The sequence below is a fragment of the Chiloscyllium plagiosum genome, chromosome 10, assembly GCF_004010195.1.
Source record: "Chiloscyllium plagiosum isolate BGI_BamShark_2017 chromosome 10, ASM401019v2, whole genome shotgun sequence".
Classification (NCBI taxonomy): domain Eukaryota; kingdom Metazoa; phylum Chordata; class Chondrichthyes; order Orectolobiformes; family Hemiscylliidae; genus Chiloscyllium; species Chiloscyllium plagiosum.
The window spans coordinates 66,007,116-66,023,760 of record NC_057719.1 but is presented as its reverse complement, the minus strand read 5'-3'; the positions used below and the strand labels follow the sequence as shown (position 1 = coordinate 66,023,760).

The following is a 16,645-nucleotide window of genomic DNA, read 5'->3' as shown; positions in this document are numbered from 1 at the left end:
ATACTGAGTTAGAAAAGGGTACCTACATCAAATCAATTTCCATTCAAGAGGGTAATATGTTAACTCTCTTGCCTGTTAATCTAATGAAGGGCATGTTGAGCCCTCTTTTGCAAATCAATCCATAACAATCATCATGTTCTCATACTTCAACATGGAAATTGGACGCAAACTCAATCACTATTTTCTATACAATTTTTTCAAAACACAATTATGTATTCGCTGATCTATTAAAGATTTTTATTTTAAATTGTAGATTTCCAGAATTATTTGAGAACTCAAATAGGAAACACGACAACAGTGAATATCATAATCAGCACTGTTGACTACCTGCTGCGCCTTCAGGTAATACCAAAATAATGCACTGAATTTTTGTGAAATTCAGAACAAAATGGTTAATTTGAGTATTGCTAAAAAAAAGTTGTTCTGTCAAAACTTTTGTCTCGTATTCATCACAACAGATGAAAAGAATACCAAATTTCAAAGGGACCAATAATTTACACAAATGAGAAAAGGGTGCTGATTTGTTCGCAAGCCAATGCCGAAAATGTTTTGCCAACATTTTTTTGGCAATATTCAAGTTCCATTCTACCAAGTGAAAATGATTAATATTTATTAACTATTTGTACCTACCAAGGACAAAAATCTCTTGATTTTTATTTGTGTCTCTGTTGACTTTCTAACTATAACTAATACACAAACATTTTTTTAAAAATTCTGTCATTATAGACAAGTGGCCTTCACTATATTTGCAAAAACTCCTACAAAACAATACAATATTATGGATCTCTCTATTAAGGGAAATTAGTAACTATTCAAGAATGCAGTCTAGTAGAAAAAGGAAGAACTTATTTTCAGGATTGTTGCTGTCTTTAGTTGTTCTTTGTGCAAAACCATTATCTTCTGGTTGATTAGGATGTTCAGTATTTGAATGTTTTCCTATTCCCAAGAGCTGTAGGAGAATTGGAAAGCCGTGCACCCATTCTTGTGACAGCCCGGTATTCCCTTCAGACGAGAAATTTCATTTTTAGCACACTTTCCTATGTAATGTTAATGTTTTTCAAAAAACACAATTTAACCCCAGAGAATGCCAAGAGAATTGACTGAGAAAGGAACAGGAATGGATATAATTCTTCACTACCCACTCAATATTAAAAAATGTTACATTAAATTGTAATCCAGAAATTAAGCTGATTCAACTCATCTCTTGTTAAATTCCAGGAGTCAATCAGTGATTTCTACTGGTATTACTCAGGAAAAGATGTCATGGACGGACAAGGCCAGCGCAATTTCTCAAAAGCATTAGCTGTAGCCAAACAAATCTTCAACTCACTTACTGAGTATATTCAGGTAAAACTTTAGCTCTTTACATATGTCCTGTTTTTTAAAAAAAATGTTTGTTATGTATCAGACAAATTCCATGGGCTGTATGTACCAGGGTGCCATTGCTACTGCCACCCAAGCTAGAAAATCAGAGGCAGCAACTTTCCAATACCCGCAGTGCCACCAGGAGAACAGTGGCCACTGCAGGTACTGCAGTGAAGCCCGCAGGAAGATGCACTGATCTGGAGCCTGGAATTGAACTACACCAGGAGGTCTTGTCAGGGCCCAGCTGGCGGTCCATGGCGAGGGAGGTGGGTAGACAAGCTCAGAAGGGAGGGACATCTGTGAAGGAGGGGATGGATGTTAGATGTTTTGGTGATGTTGGGGGAATCCCATTGTTGGCTACCATCCTTGCTTACCACCAGCCTGAGTAGAGAAATCTGCCAGGTGGGGGTTTGGTGTTGGTATCTCTGCCCATTGTACCACTACTGTGATTTAACCAATGAGGTCTGCAAGTGGACATTGATTAGTGACAAGTGGGAGGCCGACCCCATCATACTGACCTTGTTGCTGGTAAAATTATAGTGGATAGACAGTGGACCTGGAGCCCACAGCATTTTGCAGATGCTACCCCTGTCTGCAAATATAAAATTCAACCCTGTATTTGTTAGTAAATTGTGGAATGCCTGAAACTTGATAAGTTGTACATAATTGGAACAATCAGAGGCATGAACAAATGCTCGTGTGGATACAACTAATCTCATGGCACTATTTCGGGAACACCAGGTAAAATGGATCATCTGATCAGTCAGTCGTCTAGTGACTGTATGGCTTGACAGAACACCAGCTGATTGGAGCCTTTGTCTCCAAGACTACTCGACACTTCGCATGTGTGTACATTGGATAGAACTTTGTATTTACACCTTAAAAATGTGATTGGAATCAAAATCATAGAAATTCTTGCTAAACCGTTTGCTATTTGATTAATTTAATCTGTGCCAATCATCCACTTGGCTGATGGCCTCTTAGTTCCCCGCCAGCTTCTACTTTGAAACTCTTGATGGTTACCTCTTAAGATATCTGCCTACGTAATATGTCATATAATTGTTCCATTTTATTCTTTCCCTGATTCAAAGATAAGAATCAAATCTAACATACACTTCATTTAGAAAACCAAATGCAGATGTGTGTGAAACAACAGTGTTTATACTCTAGTCGGATTTGTAGTATGAAAAAGCAGAGGTAATTGCTGGTCCACATGCATGGCATGTTAGAGAAACTGAGGCTGTGAAAGATAACTTCACAGAATTCTAGGTTTTAACATGAAAATAGACTTGGAAAGGCAGCAGGGGAACCTTGGCACAACCTTCAGGTCTCATTTAGATTAAGATGTGCCGCATTGTGCTCCAAACACTACGGAGGCTCATTAGGATTAGATTAGATTAGATTCCCTGCAGTGTGGAAACAGGCCCTTCAGTCCAACAAGTCCACATCGACCCTCCGAAGAGTAACCCACCCAGACCCATTTCCCTCTGACTAATGCACCTAACACTACGGGCAATTTAAGCATGGCCAATTCACCAGACCTGCACATCTTTGGACTGTGGGAGGAGACCGGAGAAAACCCACGCAGATACGGGGAGGCCGGAATCAAACCTGGGTCCCTGGTGCTGTGAGGCAGCAGTGCGAACCAATGAGCCACCATGCTGCCCTGCCCTACAGATTCACTAGGGTGCTGTCTGATGGAAGGAAGTATAAATACAAAGGAAAGCTTGGTAACATGGTATTTTTAACTAGAACATTACAGTTGACAGAGGTGATTGTCATAGAAATGTTTCAGGTTATGAAAGGATATGGCAGACAGAATCCGGTTGTTTACAGTAGTGGAGGACCTTGATGAAAGGAAGGATTGTAGATTAAAAAAAGATGTACGAGACTTAAAAAAAGGACAAGAGAATCTCTTCATGCAGAGAAAAGATAATATTGATTTATTTAAATGTAAATTAGATTGATTTTCAGAAAATCATGTTTTGAGTCATTTGAAACATGACATTAGAAAAACTTGCAGATAAGAGGCACTTTTCTTGATCTCAAAGCAACCATGTACATGATGAAGCACTTCTAAATGACAGTCATTGTTGGAATGTACAAAACATGGCATTGTAGTCTATCTGCACATTGCAAGGTCCCACAATCAGCCATGTGAGCAGGACCAGATAAACAGTTTCTGGTGATTTTAGCTAAGGAGTGTTTTTTTTAAACTTATTTACTCATGCGACCCAGACATCGCTGGCTGGGTAGTATTTATTTCTCAGCCTTAGTTGCTCTTGAGAAGGTGGTAGTGAGCTGCCACCTTGAACGGCTGCCATATGCTGTAGGTTAACCCATTATGCCATTAGGGAGGAAATTCCGGCATTTTGACCCAGCAACAGTAAAGGAACAACGATATGTTTTCAAGTCAAGAGGGTGAGGGGCTTGGAGGGGAACTTGCCAGTGGTTGTGCTCCCATGTACTGCTGCCCTTGCCCTTCTAGATGGAAGATGCTATCAAAGGATCTTCATTGAATTTCTGCAGTGAATCTTGTGGATGGTGCACACTGCTGCTACTGAGTATTAGTGGTGTGGCTTGTGGATGTGGTGCCAATCAAGCAGGCTGCTTTGTCCTGGATGCTGTCAAGCTTCTTGAGTGTTGTTCTTGAGCAGAGAACTCCTTCCTCTTCGGTGAAAGAATGTTGTGAGATCTTCAACGTCCACCCAAGAGGGATGATGACCTTCAGTTAAAAATCTTATCCAAAAGCCAAAAACTCAAAGAGTGTGGCACTCCCTTAGCACTGCACTGGAGCCTTGGCCTCAATTTGGTGCTCAAAATTCTGGTTAGGACATGATTTGGAGGTGCTGGTGTTGGACTGGAGTGGACAAAGTAAACAAATCACACAACACCAGGTTATAGTCCAACAGGTTTATTTGGAAGGACTAGCTTTCGGAGCGACGCTCCTTCATCAGGTGGTTGTGGAGTATAAGATCATGTTCACAGAATCTATAGCCAAACGAGTCCAGTGTCATGGAGATGCGATACAGTAAACAATCTTGGATTAAAACTTTCACCTTTTATAATGGGAGATGCTGGTTTCTGTTCTTTGATAGGTAAATCACAGAACTTCTTTTAAATTACAAGATTTCTCAAGATGGCTCAGCTTTTAAAACAATAGGTGTGAAGTCTGTGTCTCAATGCTATGTCAGACTGACAAACCCTCTGTATAGTTTTACCGAGTTTTACATGGATTCATGCAGTTTTTGAGCAAAACAAAATAAACTGGATAGGACAGGAATCCAAAGTCTTTGAACTCCTAGGGAAAAGTGTTGACTCGTGAACCACACAAACTCACCAAACGTATATACAGTGACACCTACATGTTGGTTTGTGAAGCAGTATTTTTCAAGGCTAGCTTATGTTTGAATTAAGGAAAGAAATCAAAAAAACATTTCTATAACATCTATCATATCTTAGCAATGTTTCCTAGCCAGCAAATAACTTCTGAAAAGTACAAAGTAATAATTAGCCACCAGGCGGCATGGTGGCTCAGTGGTTAGCACTGCTGCCTCACAGTGCCAGGGACCCGGGTTCAATTCCTGCCTTGGGCAACTGTCTGTGTGGGGTTTGCACATTCTCCCTATGCCTGCATGGGTTTTCTCCGGGTGCTTCGGTTTCCTCCCACAGTCCAAAGATGTGCAGGTTAGGTGAATTGGCCATGCTAAATTGCTCATAGTGTTAGGTGTATTAGTCAGGGGTGAATGTAGGGGAATAGGTCTGGGTGGGTTGCTCTTCGGAGGGTCGGTGTGGACTTGTTGGGCCGAAGGGCCTGTTTCCACACTGTAGGGAATCTAATCTAAAAGAAAATGGTGGGAGATCTTCTGACACGAGGGGTCCCTCTGGGTCAGAGGTGAAGGTTCAAGTCCTATTTGGGTTGACTGGCCTACTTTTGTGTTGTTACTTTCATGTGCTCACTGTACTTCTATGATTTTCAAAGTCTGGATGTTTACTTTGCATTCTTCAATATTTAACATGTCTGTAATGTAATCAGTGAGAAACAAAGCAATGAATAAAATAACACATTTGAAAATGCATCAAGTTTTGTCATCGGCATTCTATTCTGAAACATATCTGTCTGATTTTGCTTGTGTAGGGCCCCTGCATTGGTAACCAGCAGAGTCTAGCCCATAGCAGGCTCTGGGATGCAGTGGTTGGTTTCCTTCATGTCTTTGCGAATATGCAAATGAAGCTTTCTCAGGTATGTTCCCCACTACATCGCTGATAAACACAGGCATCTGCTCTAATACTGCAAAATAGCCAAAAGTTGCATCTAACCCCAAGGTGTCCACTTAATTATAAGCAAAAATGCTTCATGTACAAACTTTTGTCTTCCAGATCATATGTATCAAATAGATAAGATATGACACTGAGCAGTCCTGAAATAAACCCCACAATTAGCGTGTTACTGTTTTAAAATTTGGGGAAGATAAAATGATGATGAGTGTTGAAAGCTATTCCGCTACTGAATACTAATATGGACCATGACATTTCTAATTATAACCTTTTGACGTCAATATAAAATGCAAACAGAGTTCTTGCTGCATTATAATTTCAGTGAACCTCAAGTGAGTATTATTGGTATAAGCAGCCAGCAGATATCAATTATTTCAGCAAGTACCTGAAATCAAGGCTCGGTTGTTCCTGGTTAATATTGTACCAAAGTTGTTAGATCAGGAAAGGACCATTATTAATTGTTTCAAATTCATCATTTTGATCATTTCTAACAATAATTAAGACTGCAACAAATATACATCTGATTGAGCAACGGCACAGTGGTTAGCACTGCTGCCTCACAGCACTAGGATCCTGGGTTTGATTCCCGCCTGTCTGTGTGGAATTTGTACATTTTCCCTGTATCTGCGTGGGTTTCCTCCGGGTGCTCCGTTTCCTTCCACAATCCAAAGATGTCCAGGTCAGGTGAATTGGCCATGCTAAATTGCCCACAGTGTTAGGTGCATTAGTCAGGGTTTAATGTAGGGTGGGGGAGTGGGTTTCTCTTTGGAGGGGCGGTGTGGACTTGTTGGGCCACACTGTAGAGAATCTAATCTAATCACATTCTTTGAGGTGGAATGTTTAATCGAGTAAATTTTGTCAGGATTAACACTAATTTTTTCAGTCCAGCATAAAGGTAAATTGATGCTATGGCCAATGTAGCACTGTTCATTTTATTCCTGTTGCCAAATTTAATATCTATCCTTAATTGAATCAATAGCATTTGTATTTAACCCTATGCTAGAGAGATTCAGATGTTGCACTAATCAAATTATTTCTTTGGAATTATTCTGGTTAAAGAAGCAGCATTTTTTGAGCTTCGCTCTGCAATGTCATCTTCCGTCCCACCTATCCGCTGCACCTTCCTCTCTGACCTTCATCTACCAATCATATTCCCAGCTACTTTCCCCACAGCCCTCCCCCCCCTCCCATTTATCTTTCAGCCCCCTGGCCCACAAGCCTCATTCCTGATGAAGGGCGTATGCCTGAAACATCAATTCTCCTGCTCCTCGAATGCTGACTGACCGGCTGTGCTTTTCCAGCACCACACTCTCGACTCTGATCTCCTACATCTGCAGTCCTCACTTCCTCCTTGGCTCTGAAATGGCTGAACAAGCCACTCAGTGTGTAGGATTGGGACGTCACCTGTGTGTCAATATCAGTTTGTATCTCAGCTGTACCAAACAGCTATAGAAAAAAGGCAATGAGGAGTTAAACTTGGTGTACTGCCCACTATTGGCTTAGGCATCAGAAACAGCAGTAGTCGTTATCCATAAATTGCGTTGAGTTACTTCTTGCTCATCTCAAAGTTTTTTTTTCCCTGGCTTCCCTCATCCAAATCTTCCAAATGCTTTGACTGTACTGCAAAAGGCGCCAAGATGATTTGTTCACCTGTAAAATGTCTTTGATTTATGAAGAAGAGTCACAAAAGCTGAAGGAAAAATTAACTATTTTATTCAGATTTAAAGGGGTTTTGTAAAATGAGAAAGTATGACGTTGGATAGTAGTTGACGTTTGAAGTGTAACATGGTCAAATAATTCACCAAAATTACTCCATGAGAAGTTTACCATTCCAGACAGCACAAGACAACATCACTGAAAATGTGCCTTCTGGAAACATTTGGAGTTTTAGCTCTATCCTTAGCCCTTTCCTATTCTCCCCTCATCACCACTGCCGCCCTTTAATACCATTCCCCATCCCCACTGTAGTTAAATCTTTGAAGGTCCATGGTTCTCCGAATCAATGGGTTTCACTGACTGTTCTAATTCTAGGTAGTTTTAAGGTAACAAGGCAAGAGACCCTCATGGCACAGCATTGAAATTTCTTTTGACCTAATTTCATACTTTTGTAAAGTGAAGGAATTTGCATTCATATTTTTATAAGATTGTTTCAATTCCTCTTGCAGAAAACCTTTTACAGTCATTTAATATAATCTTCATCCAGGGTTTAAATGTGTGTGTATGTTAAAATATATGATCTTGAAATATTTTGATAGATTTTAGCTTCTAAGCAATTTTTCTCCGCTTTTTGCCTTTGAGTGTCAATCCACATTAAGAAAGATAACTAAATAGCTGGAGGCTTGGTTTATTCCTTTTACATATAAATAGATGAATAAAAAAGTAAAATGTTTGTTTTTGGATTATAGGACTCGAGCCAGATTGAGTTGCTGAAGGAATTGTTGGATCTCCAGAAGGACATGGTAGTGATGCTATTGTCACTACTGGAAGGTTAACATATTTTGCACATTGTACAGTTTTAGAGATTTAGTTAGCATCTGGTCCAATAATATTAACATATTTAACTATTGCTGTGAATACTGCCTATTGCCAAATATTTGAATCACTTATTTTTTACATATGAAAGCAATATCCAGTTCCACAGCATTTTAAAATGCTGCACTAATGGTTTGAATGTGTATGAGCTATACCTGGAAAACAATATTCAGAAAAATGCACTGTTTTTTGGGGGCAGCTAGGTGGCTCAGTGGTTAGTACTGTTGCCTCAAAGTGCCAGGGACTCAGGTTTGATTCCTGCCTTGGGCGACTGTCTGTGTGGACTTTGCATATTCTCCCCTTGTCTGTGTGTGGTTTCTTCTGGATACTCTGGTTTCCTTCCACAGTCCAAAGATGTACAGGTTAGGTGAATTGGATGTGCTAAATTGCCCATAGTGTTAGGTGCATTAGTCAGGGGTAAATGTAGATGAATGGGTCTAGGTGGATTACTCTTTGGAGGATCGGTGTGGACTTGTTGGGCCGATGGCCTGTTTCTACACTGTAGGTAATCTAATCTAGTTAAATACAATTTTCATTTTTTGTTAATAGGTGGAAAATTTCTCATATTCGCCGTAATTATTTCAAATTTTTAACATCTGGGTTGAGGACTTAGTTCATTCAAACATTTTGCATCTGTGTTTATTTAAATTCATTGTGCTGTTCTCTACAATCTTAGGTAACGTTGTAAATGGAACAATAGGCAAACAGATGGTAGACACACTGGTTGAGTCTTCCAGCAACATGGAAATGATCCTGAAGTTCTTTGATATGTTTCTGAAATTAAAGGAGATAACCAATTCCGATACTTTCAAAGTCTATGACCCAGATGGTAAAGGAATAATGTCCAAAAAGGAATTTCAGAAAGCTTTAGAGAGTCAGAAAAAATACACACAACCTGAAATAGAATTTCTACTGTCTTGTGTTGAAGCTGATGAAAATGATATGTTTAACTATATCGAGTTTATTGATCGATTCCATGAACCTGCCAAGGACATTGGTTTTAATGTAGCTGTATTACTGACCAACTTATCTGAACACATGCCTAATGATAGCCGCCTGGCGACTCTTTTACAACCAGCACAAAGCGTGCTTACATACTTTGAACCCTATTTAGGACGCATTGAGATTATGGGTGCTGCAAAGCGCATAGAAAGGGTCTACTTTGAAATCAGCGAATCGAGTAGAACGCAATGGGAGAAACCTCAAGTCAAGGAATCCAAAAGGCAGTTTATCTTTGATGTTGTGAATGAAGGAGGAGAATCAGAAAAAATGGAACTCTTTGTGAATTTTTGCGAGGACACCATATTTGAAATGCAACTCGCTTCTGAAATCTCTGAGCCTGATTCAACTGAGCGACCAGATGATGATGAAGATGAGCCTATGTCAACTGAAGAGGAGAGCGATGAAGAAGTTCTTGAATCCTCAAGTGCTTTTGCAGCAGCTTATCATGATTTCAAAACCCGATTGTTTAAGTTTTTCAGCATTTTCACATTTAAAAATATCAGAAGGCAGTACAAAAAAATTAAGAGGATGACAACCATGGAGTTACTCATGGCATTTTTCTCCTTCTTCTGGATACTGTTGACTAGCCTTGTGTTCTTTGTTTTCAGTGTAGTCCAAGGACTTTTCCAGATTATGTGGAGTGCCATGTTTGGTGGTGGCTTAGTTGAAGGTGCCAAAAACATCACTGTCACAGATCTTTTAGCAAGCATGCCTGATCCAACACAACTTGGAATTCATGGTGATGTGGCAGAACCCGAAAGAGCTGAAATTCCTGAGGCAAGTGTTGTCACAGAGCTTGAGTCTGCAGTACAAGGTGAGAAAAATGAAGCAGATATGATGCCGGATATATTTGGTACAGGTACAAAGAAAGCAGGCAAAACAGCGAGCGATATGCATGGAGGTCTTGGTGATGTCTCAGAAATTATAGGAGTGGACAGCCCTCCTAGTATCGAGAAGGCATTGCGGCAACAGAAGAAAGCAGAGGTAAGTTTTAAAAGCATTTACCACTTTCAACTTCAAAATATTCCAACTTTCTGATAGTTTACAACCTAAATGTTTTTTGTTGTGTTTTATGTTGAATTTCAAGATTGAACAAAAGAGTAAAGCTGAGAGCAGAGCAGAGGCCGAGAAGGCTGAGTAAGTTCCAGTCGCAGCATGTCGATACAAAGAATTTCAGTTCAAATTTGAGTTATTGCCAGGTAAGTGATTCCTGGTGTGCTCTTGCCTTGATAGCACAGAAGATGGCGAGAAGAAGGACAAAGCCAAAGAGGAACAGCCGATTGAAAGTGAGGGAAAAGAGCAAACAGAAAAGAAGCAACGCCGTGGGCAGAAAAAGAAGGAGCCTGAGGCCTTCTTGGCAAACTTCTGGGAGGGACTGGAAATTTACCAAACCAAGATTCTGGTACGTAACTAGGCTGTGTTTTTAAATTGAGCATTAAGGGCTCCAATTATACAACATATCAAATGACTTCCAGCTTAAAATTTTGGTCAATTTCTCTTTATTAAATGTAGCAACCTTAAGAAACAACATTGTGATACTGGAATTGTGCAAATCATAGAAGCCCTATAGTGTGGAAGTAGGCATTTGGCCCATCGAGACCACACCAACCCTCTGAAGAGCATCCCACCCCCTATCCTTTCCTTGTAACCCTGTGTATCCTTCGCTAATCCACCTAGCCTGCATACTATGGATGATTTAGCATGGCTATTCCTGTTCATCTGCACATCTTTCCACTGTGGTATGAAACCAGAGCACCCGGAGGAAACCTTTGCTCTCTATATGGTCTCCTCTATATTGGGGAGACTGAGTGCAAATTTGCAGAGTGGTTCAGAGAACATCTCTGGTCTGTAAGCACCAACCAACCCCACCATCCAGTGACCAACCATTTCAACTCTCACGCTCACTCCCACTCCCCTGATAACATATCCGTTCTGGGCCTCTTTCACCACCTAAATAAGGCCACCTACAAACTGGAGGAGGAACACCTCATCTTTCTCTTCAGGAGCTTACAACCACACAACCTTAACATTAAATTCACCAGCTTCCAAATCTCCTCACCCTTGACCCCATCCCAGATCCAACCCTCCGACTCAGCTCCACCCTCTTGACTTAAACCTACCTGTCCATCTTCCTCCCAATCTATCTGCTCCACTCTTCCCACCGACCTATCACAATCACCACCTACCTGCATCCACCTATCGCCATCCCACCTACCTTTCCCCCAGCCCCACCGCTTCCTGCTACCTAATTCTCAGCCTCAAACCCCCCTCCCCAGCCCTGGGGATCTCTTGCTCCTCAGATGCTGTCCGACCTGCTGTGTTTTTTCCAGCACCACACTTTATTGACTCTGAGTCTCCAGTATCTGCAGTCCTCACTATCTCCCAAACACTTGATCATGGTCAACTCCTTGCACTGAAAGACCAACAGGTTTCGGGTAGACCAAAGAGCATCTTTCACTGAGTTGATGGTCCCCCAGATGCTGTCGATATTTGTCTCAGTATGCGTCCTGGGGAACAGACCATACAGCACAGAGTCCCATGTCACAGAGCTGCACAGGCAAACCTCAACAAAAACCACTGAATCTTCCTCCAGGCTTCCTTTCCAAAGGCACCTTCTAGCAAGAAATGTGTGACAGTCTCTGTCCCCTCTGCAGCCACTTTGAGGGCAGTGCGCAGCGGTACAGAGACTGGACATGTATATAGAATCTGATGGGCAGTGCCCTTCTCACAACCAACCAAGCTACATCTTGTTGCATGTGTATACATCTGATGATGAGGCATTCCACCAAGTGATTTTGACAGTCTGCTCAGGAAATCACCAGGCAGCATCCACAGGGCTGACTGCTGCCCAATTGACTTGTGGTCAAAGGTGTTTTTCTTGGCACATTTTTCCATAAAGAACAAATAATATGGAAACAGTCCAACTACTCGGCACTGAGGCCAGACCCCACTTTGTAACACCGGGGACAGGTTGAACCTCAATACATAGTAATATTTGATGTTTGCTTCCTGATGAAGGGCTTATGCCCGAAACATCGACTCTCCTGCTCCTCGGATGCTACCTGACCTGCTGTGCTTTTCCAGCACCACATTCTCAACTTTGATCTCAGCACCTGCAGTCCTCACTTTCTCCAATGGTCTACACGCAGCTTGGTGCAGCCATACACAAAGGCGGCCATCAGAATGATGGCAACATTAGATATGTCTTTCCCCCACTTATCCAGAGCTTTGTACATGGTGTTCCTGCATACGTGGTCCATCTTCAAACTTCAGATAAAGTGGGTTGGGTGTCTGCAAGTGCCGGTTCAGGGATGGGCCAGACCTGTGTCACATACAACAACATTAAGAAAATCTCACAGCTGATGAGCAGGTTTTTACCTGCAATGGAGAAGGAGCAATACTCCCATAAGCTCAGTTTCTGCCTCACCCTTAGTGATATGCTCCTCCCATGTTTTTGCACAAACCCCTCCCAGCCTTCTCTGAACCATGTTCCCAGCATCTTCAGGTAACTTGTCCTGACATCCATTCCGCTAATTGTGTCTGGGCAGCTTCCTGAATAAACAATGGAGTTACTGCCATTCTTCCTTCCTCTTCCTGCAACACTACACATTCCTCCTTTTCAGATGATAGTGGTAAAAATTAGCAGACATTGATTTTGGCATAAGTGAGGACTGCAGATGCTGGAGATCAGTGTCTAGATTAGAGTGGTGCTGGAAAAGCACAGCTACTGAATTTACTTGCATTTCTCATTCTAGAATGTAGATCCATTTACTATCCACCACCAATCCTATTCTGTCAGTCAGAATCTGGAGATACTACCATGATTTGAAGTGAATATAGCTGGCAGAGAATTTATTCTTCAATATAAATGTTTCTACAGCAGTGGTAGAAATTCTTCAACATAAATATTAGAATGTGATAAAACAAGTAAAATATCAAGTTAAGTTGTCCTGAGATGCTGTGTCAAGATTGGTATATCACAAATTTATCATTCTTGTTTCAGAATTATCTAGCCAGGAATTTCTACAATCTGAGATTGCTAGCTCTGTTTGTGGCGTTTGCTATCAACTTCATTCTGCTGTTCTACAAGGTACCTTATTCTCCCTCTTTTGATATTATAATTTTGTAATACATGCTAATATACTCGTAACAAGCAATGATACAAGTATAGAAGAAGGAAAAGATAATGGTGCCTTACTGAGTGCAGCAGTTCCAGGTTTCTCTGCAATAAATACCAGGGAAGACAGTTCATATCAGTTAAGATAAATGGTATTTGTGAGAGATTTGTCAAATTCCAATGAAAATGCAAACAAAAAAAACATAAAAGGCTTATTCATGTCCAATGTGAAAGGAGATGACTGAGATTAGCTGTATAAATCTCTCAGTGTCTACAAGAAAAAATCTTCATAAGATCTTCAGGCCTCCAAAGGATTAGTCCAAGAAAAGGAGACCAGAATTTGGAATTCAGAAGTGTGCATATTACCTCTAGTTATGACAGGAAAATGGCAAAGTGCAGTATATAAAGGTCAAGGGTCAGATCCAGTGAGGGCCATGTTTCGTGCAGAACCCAATCTAATATTGTTGCAAGCTAAAGTCAAGTTATTCCTTATAATGTTGCTTAATTCAAAGGTGTATATTGGATTTCAAATTGCTACTTATTATAATAACTAATATTTGAAGCTTTAAATATTAAAATGTCGATTATGAAAAGTGAGATAGTTTTCTAAATTGGATGTTTGCCAGAGCACAAGCAGAAATTACAACTTGACTTTTTCATGAATTATGCAGGAGTTAATTACTTGTCCATGTTCATGTGAGTAATTTGAGACACGACATGTTGAGTGTGAATGACTTGTCGGATCTGGCCCCATCATTGGTTCAGAGGAAAAACACTGAAAAAAAATCTAAATCCATCTAGTTCACCTTCAAGTTCATTATGGTTGTATGACTCACTGCTAATTGAATTGTGCATACAGAGTCTTTAGCCATTAACTCAGGAACAATGCATAGAGAGTGGAGACATGATGGTGGTCTTTAAATAATGAGATATGATTGGAGGAAGGAAGGAACCTTGGCTCAAAAAAAATGGAATAATATTAAATTTGGCAGCATTAAACACACGAGAAAAAAATGTTTCTTTCTCTGAAAGGTAGATCTAGTAGTGGCCTCAGAGGCAACTTTGAAATGTTTGGAGGTGCCGGTGTTGGACTAGGCTGGTACAAAGTTAAAAACCACACAACACCAGGTTATAGTCCAACAGGTTTAGTTGGAAGTACACTAGCTTTCGGAGCGCCACTCTCTCGGTGACTCTCATAACCTGGTATTGTGTGATTTTTAACTTTGAAATGTTTGGTAACTATTGACAAGATATTGCGGATTTTGCAAAAATAGGGAGACTTATTTGCTTTCTTTGCCCATTTCCAGAGCAATGGGAGATGAATTTGGCATTGCTTAAGAGGTGTGAAAAAAAGTTTGTGACTGAATAAGTATTAACTGGGCTTTGGATGAGGATATTTAATGCCATTTTCTCACAATTGACTTTATATTCTTATGAATTGAAACTTACATTTGGCACCTTTATTTGAATGTGTTGATCTCAGGAATTGTACATAATCTTAATTAAAGGGCTAAAGTAACACACTGAATATTTAGTTCCGTCCAAGGGAAGTGTAGCTGTGAGTTCAAATCATCATGTCAAAACTTCAACTTGCTGTACATCATCCAAAATAAACCCTTCTTAACAATTTCAGAATTGAGTTTAAATAGTAACTCAAAGGAAAAAACAGAAAATGTTAGAAATGCATTGCAGCTCTGATAGTTTTTACAATTAAGGGTAAAGCTGGAAAAAGAAAAAAAATCAATTTCTTCTTGATTGTTCTGATCAGTAGTTCATACTTCTGTTTCTGAAATGGTTTGTCTTGAATAAAAAGAGGAAGTTGAAAATATGTGTTTAAATGTTTGTTTTTCCATGAAATACACAGTTTGCACTGTTTCTGAAGCATGTTATTATTTGTGTTTCCCTTTAAGGTCACTGAGCCTCCTGAGGATGATGAGGAGGGTGATTTTAGTTTCTGGAATGACGATAATGTAGATTACTACGTGTTACAGGAGACGACTGGATACATGGCCCCAACACTGATGCTTCTTGCCATTATTCATACCATCATCTCAATGCTTTGTATCATAGGGTACTACATATTGAAGGTATAGTACTTACAAACTTGCCTATTTCTCCAATTAAGCATTAGTGCAACTATGGATCTATGGTCATCAAATGCTCTGTTTCTTCTTCATTGACCCCAAACCTCATCTGCAAGCTGAACCAGATTGTTTGCAAACTTAACATTTTATTTGATCCTGGATCGACTTACCTATACTATATCCTCTCAATACCAAAACTGCCTACAACCATGCTATTATCTGTTACTGTTCTTTCCTCAGGTCACCTGTTGCTGAAAACCTTCTAGATTTAATAATTCTGTTTCACCATTCTGTCTTCTTACAGAAATTTCAGATCTCCACCAAACCTTTGACCCCAGTCCCATTCACACATCACCCCTGTGCTTGCTGACCTATGTTGCTTCTCAATCCATGACTGCCTCAGTATTAAAAGTCTAGTCATTGTATTCAAATCTCTCATGGCCTCACTGCTCCCTGTTGCTGGAAAATTCTTCAGCTCCATGAACTGCTATATTGCTCAAACCCAGGCTTGTCTATTTGCACTTCATTCATTCCCTCATTTATAGTCTCTCCTTCAGCTGTCAAGACACTAAATTCTGGAATTCTTGCCCAAAATCACTTCATGTCTTCACCTCTGTCTTCCTCGTCTCTACTCCTTTAAAATACTCCTTGCAATCAATCTCTTTGCTCAAGCTCTTGGTCACTTGTTCTCATGCTTTCTTCTGTAGCTTGGGTTAGTTGATGACGGGTAATGCTCTAAATATGAAGACCAGTTGTTGATTCAGCAGCGTTAGCTAGGATTTGTCAGGTTAATTGGGATCTCTGTCACTTCATAGTGGGAGACCTGACAGAAACATGTTTCCAGTCAGGCCTTCCTGTCAATTGAGGTCCTTGGCCGCACAAGTCCCTCTCGCTAAGTGCTTGTTGGTGCAGCAGAGGCTGGGAGCTTTTCATTGCCACCAGCGTCCCGGGAGCAGTGGCAGGAAGCAGTAATGCACCCAGCAGAGGCTTAACATCATCATGGCTCCCCAAACCAAAGGTAAGTCGAATTGGAATGTGGATTGTGGAGCAGTGGTGACAGGAATTAATGGACAAGGGCAGGGTTTGTCTTTCAGCAGCTGCCCGACCTTCCCATTGACACAGAGTGTCTGATTACAAAAGACCATCAACAATTACACATCCCGTCTCTCCAGTGACCTGTCCAGGAGGTTGCTGGGTGGACTTCCAAGGGTTTGGAAAAGCTATGGCCCACAACTAAACTGTGAGCTGCTGTGATGCTGTGGAGTTT

At 40.7% G+C, this 16,645-nt stretch overlaps 1 protein-coding gene across 10 annotated transcripts in view; it reads left to right on the top strand.

Annotated features, from left to right (window-relative positions):
• The window catches only part of ryr3 (ryanodine receptor 3), a 347,517-nt gene that overhangs the window by 297,854 nt on the left and 33,018 nt on the right, over positions 1–16,645 (top strand). For all 10 annotated transcript variants that reach the window (XM_043697981.1, XM_043697979.1, XM_043697973.1 and 7 more), the window contains 9 exons: positions 254–342; positions 1,219–1,347; positions 5,504–5,608; positions 8,049–8,130; positions 8,852–10,161; positions 10,265–10,314; positions 10,411–10,579; positions 13,181–13,267; positions 15,205–15,381. In XM_043697981.1, coding sequence (XP_043553916.1) covers positions 254–342; positions 1,219–1,347; positions 5,504–5,608; positions 8,049–8,130; positions 8,852–10,161; positions 10,265–10,314; positions 10,411–10,579; positions 13,181–13,267; positions 15,205–15,381 — 2,198 coding nt within the window. The remainder of the gene's footprint in view (positions 1–253; positions 343–1,218; positions 1,348–5,503; positions 5,609–8,048; positions 8,131–8,851; positions 10,162–10,264; positions 10,315–10,410; positions 10,580–13,180; positions 13,268–15,204; positions 15,382–16,645) is intronic.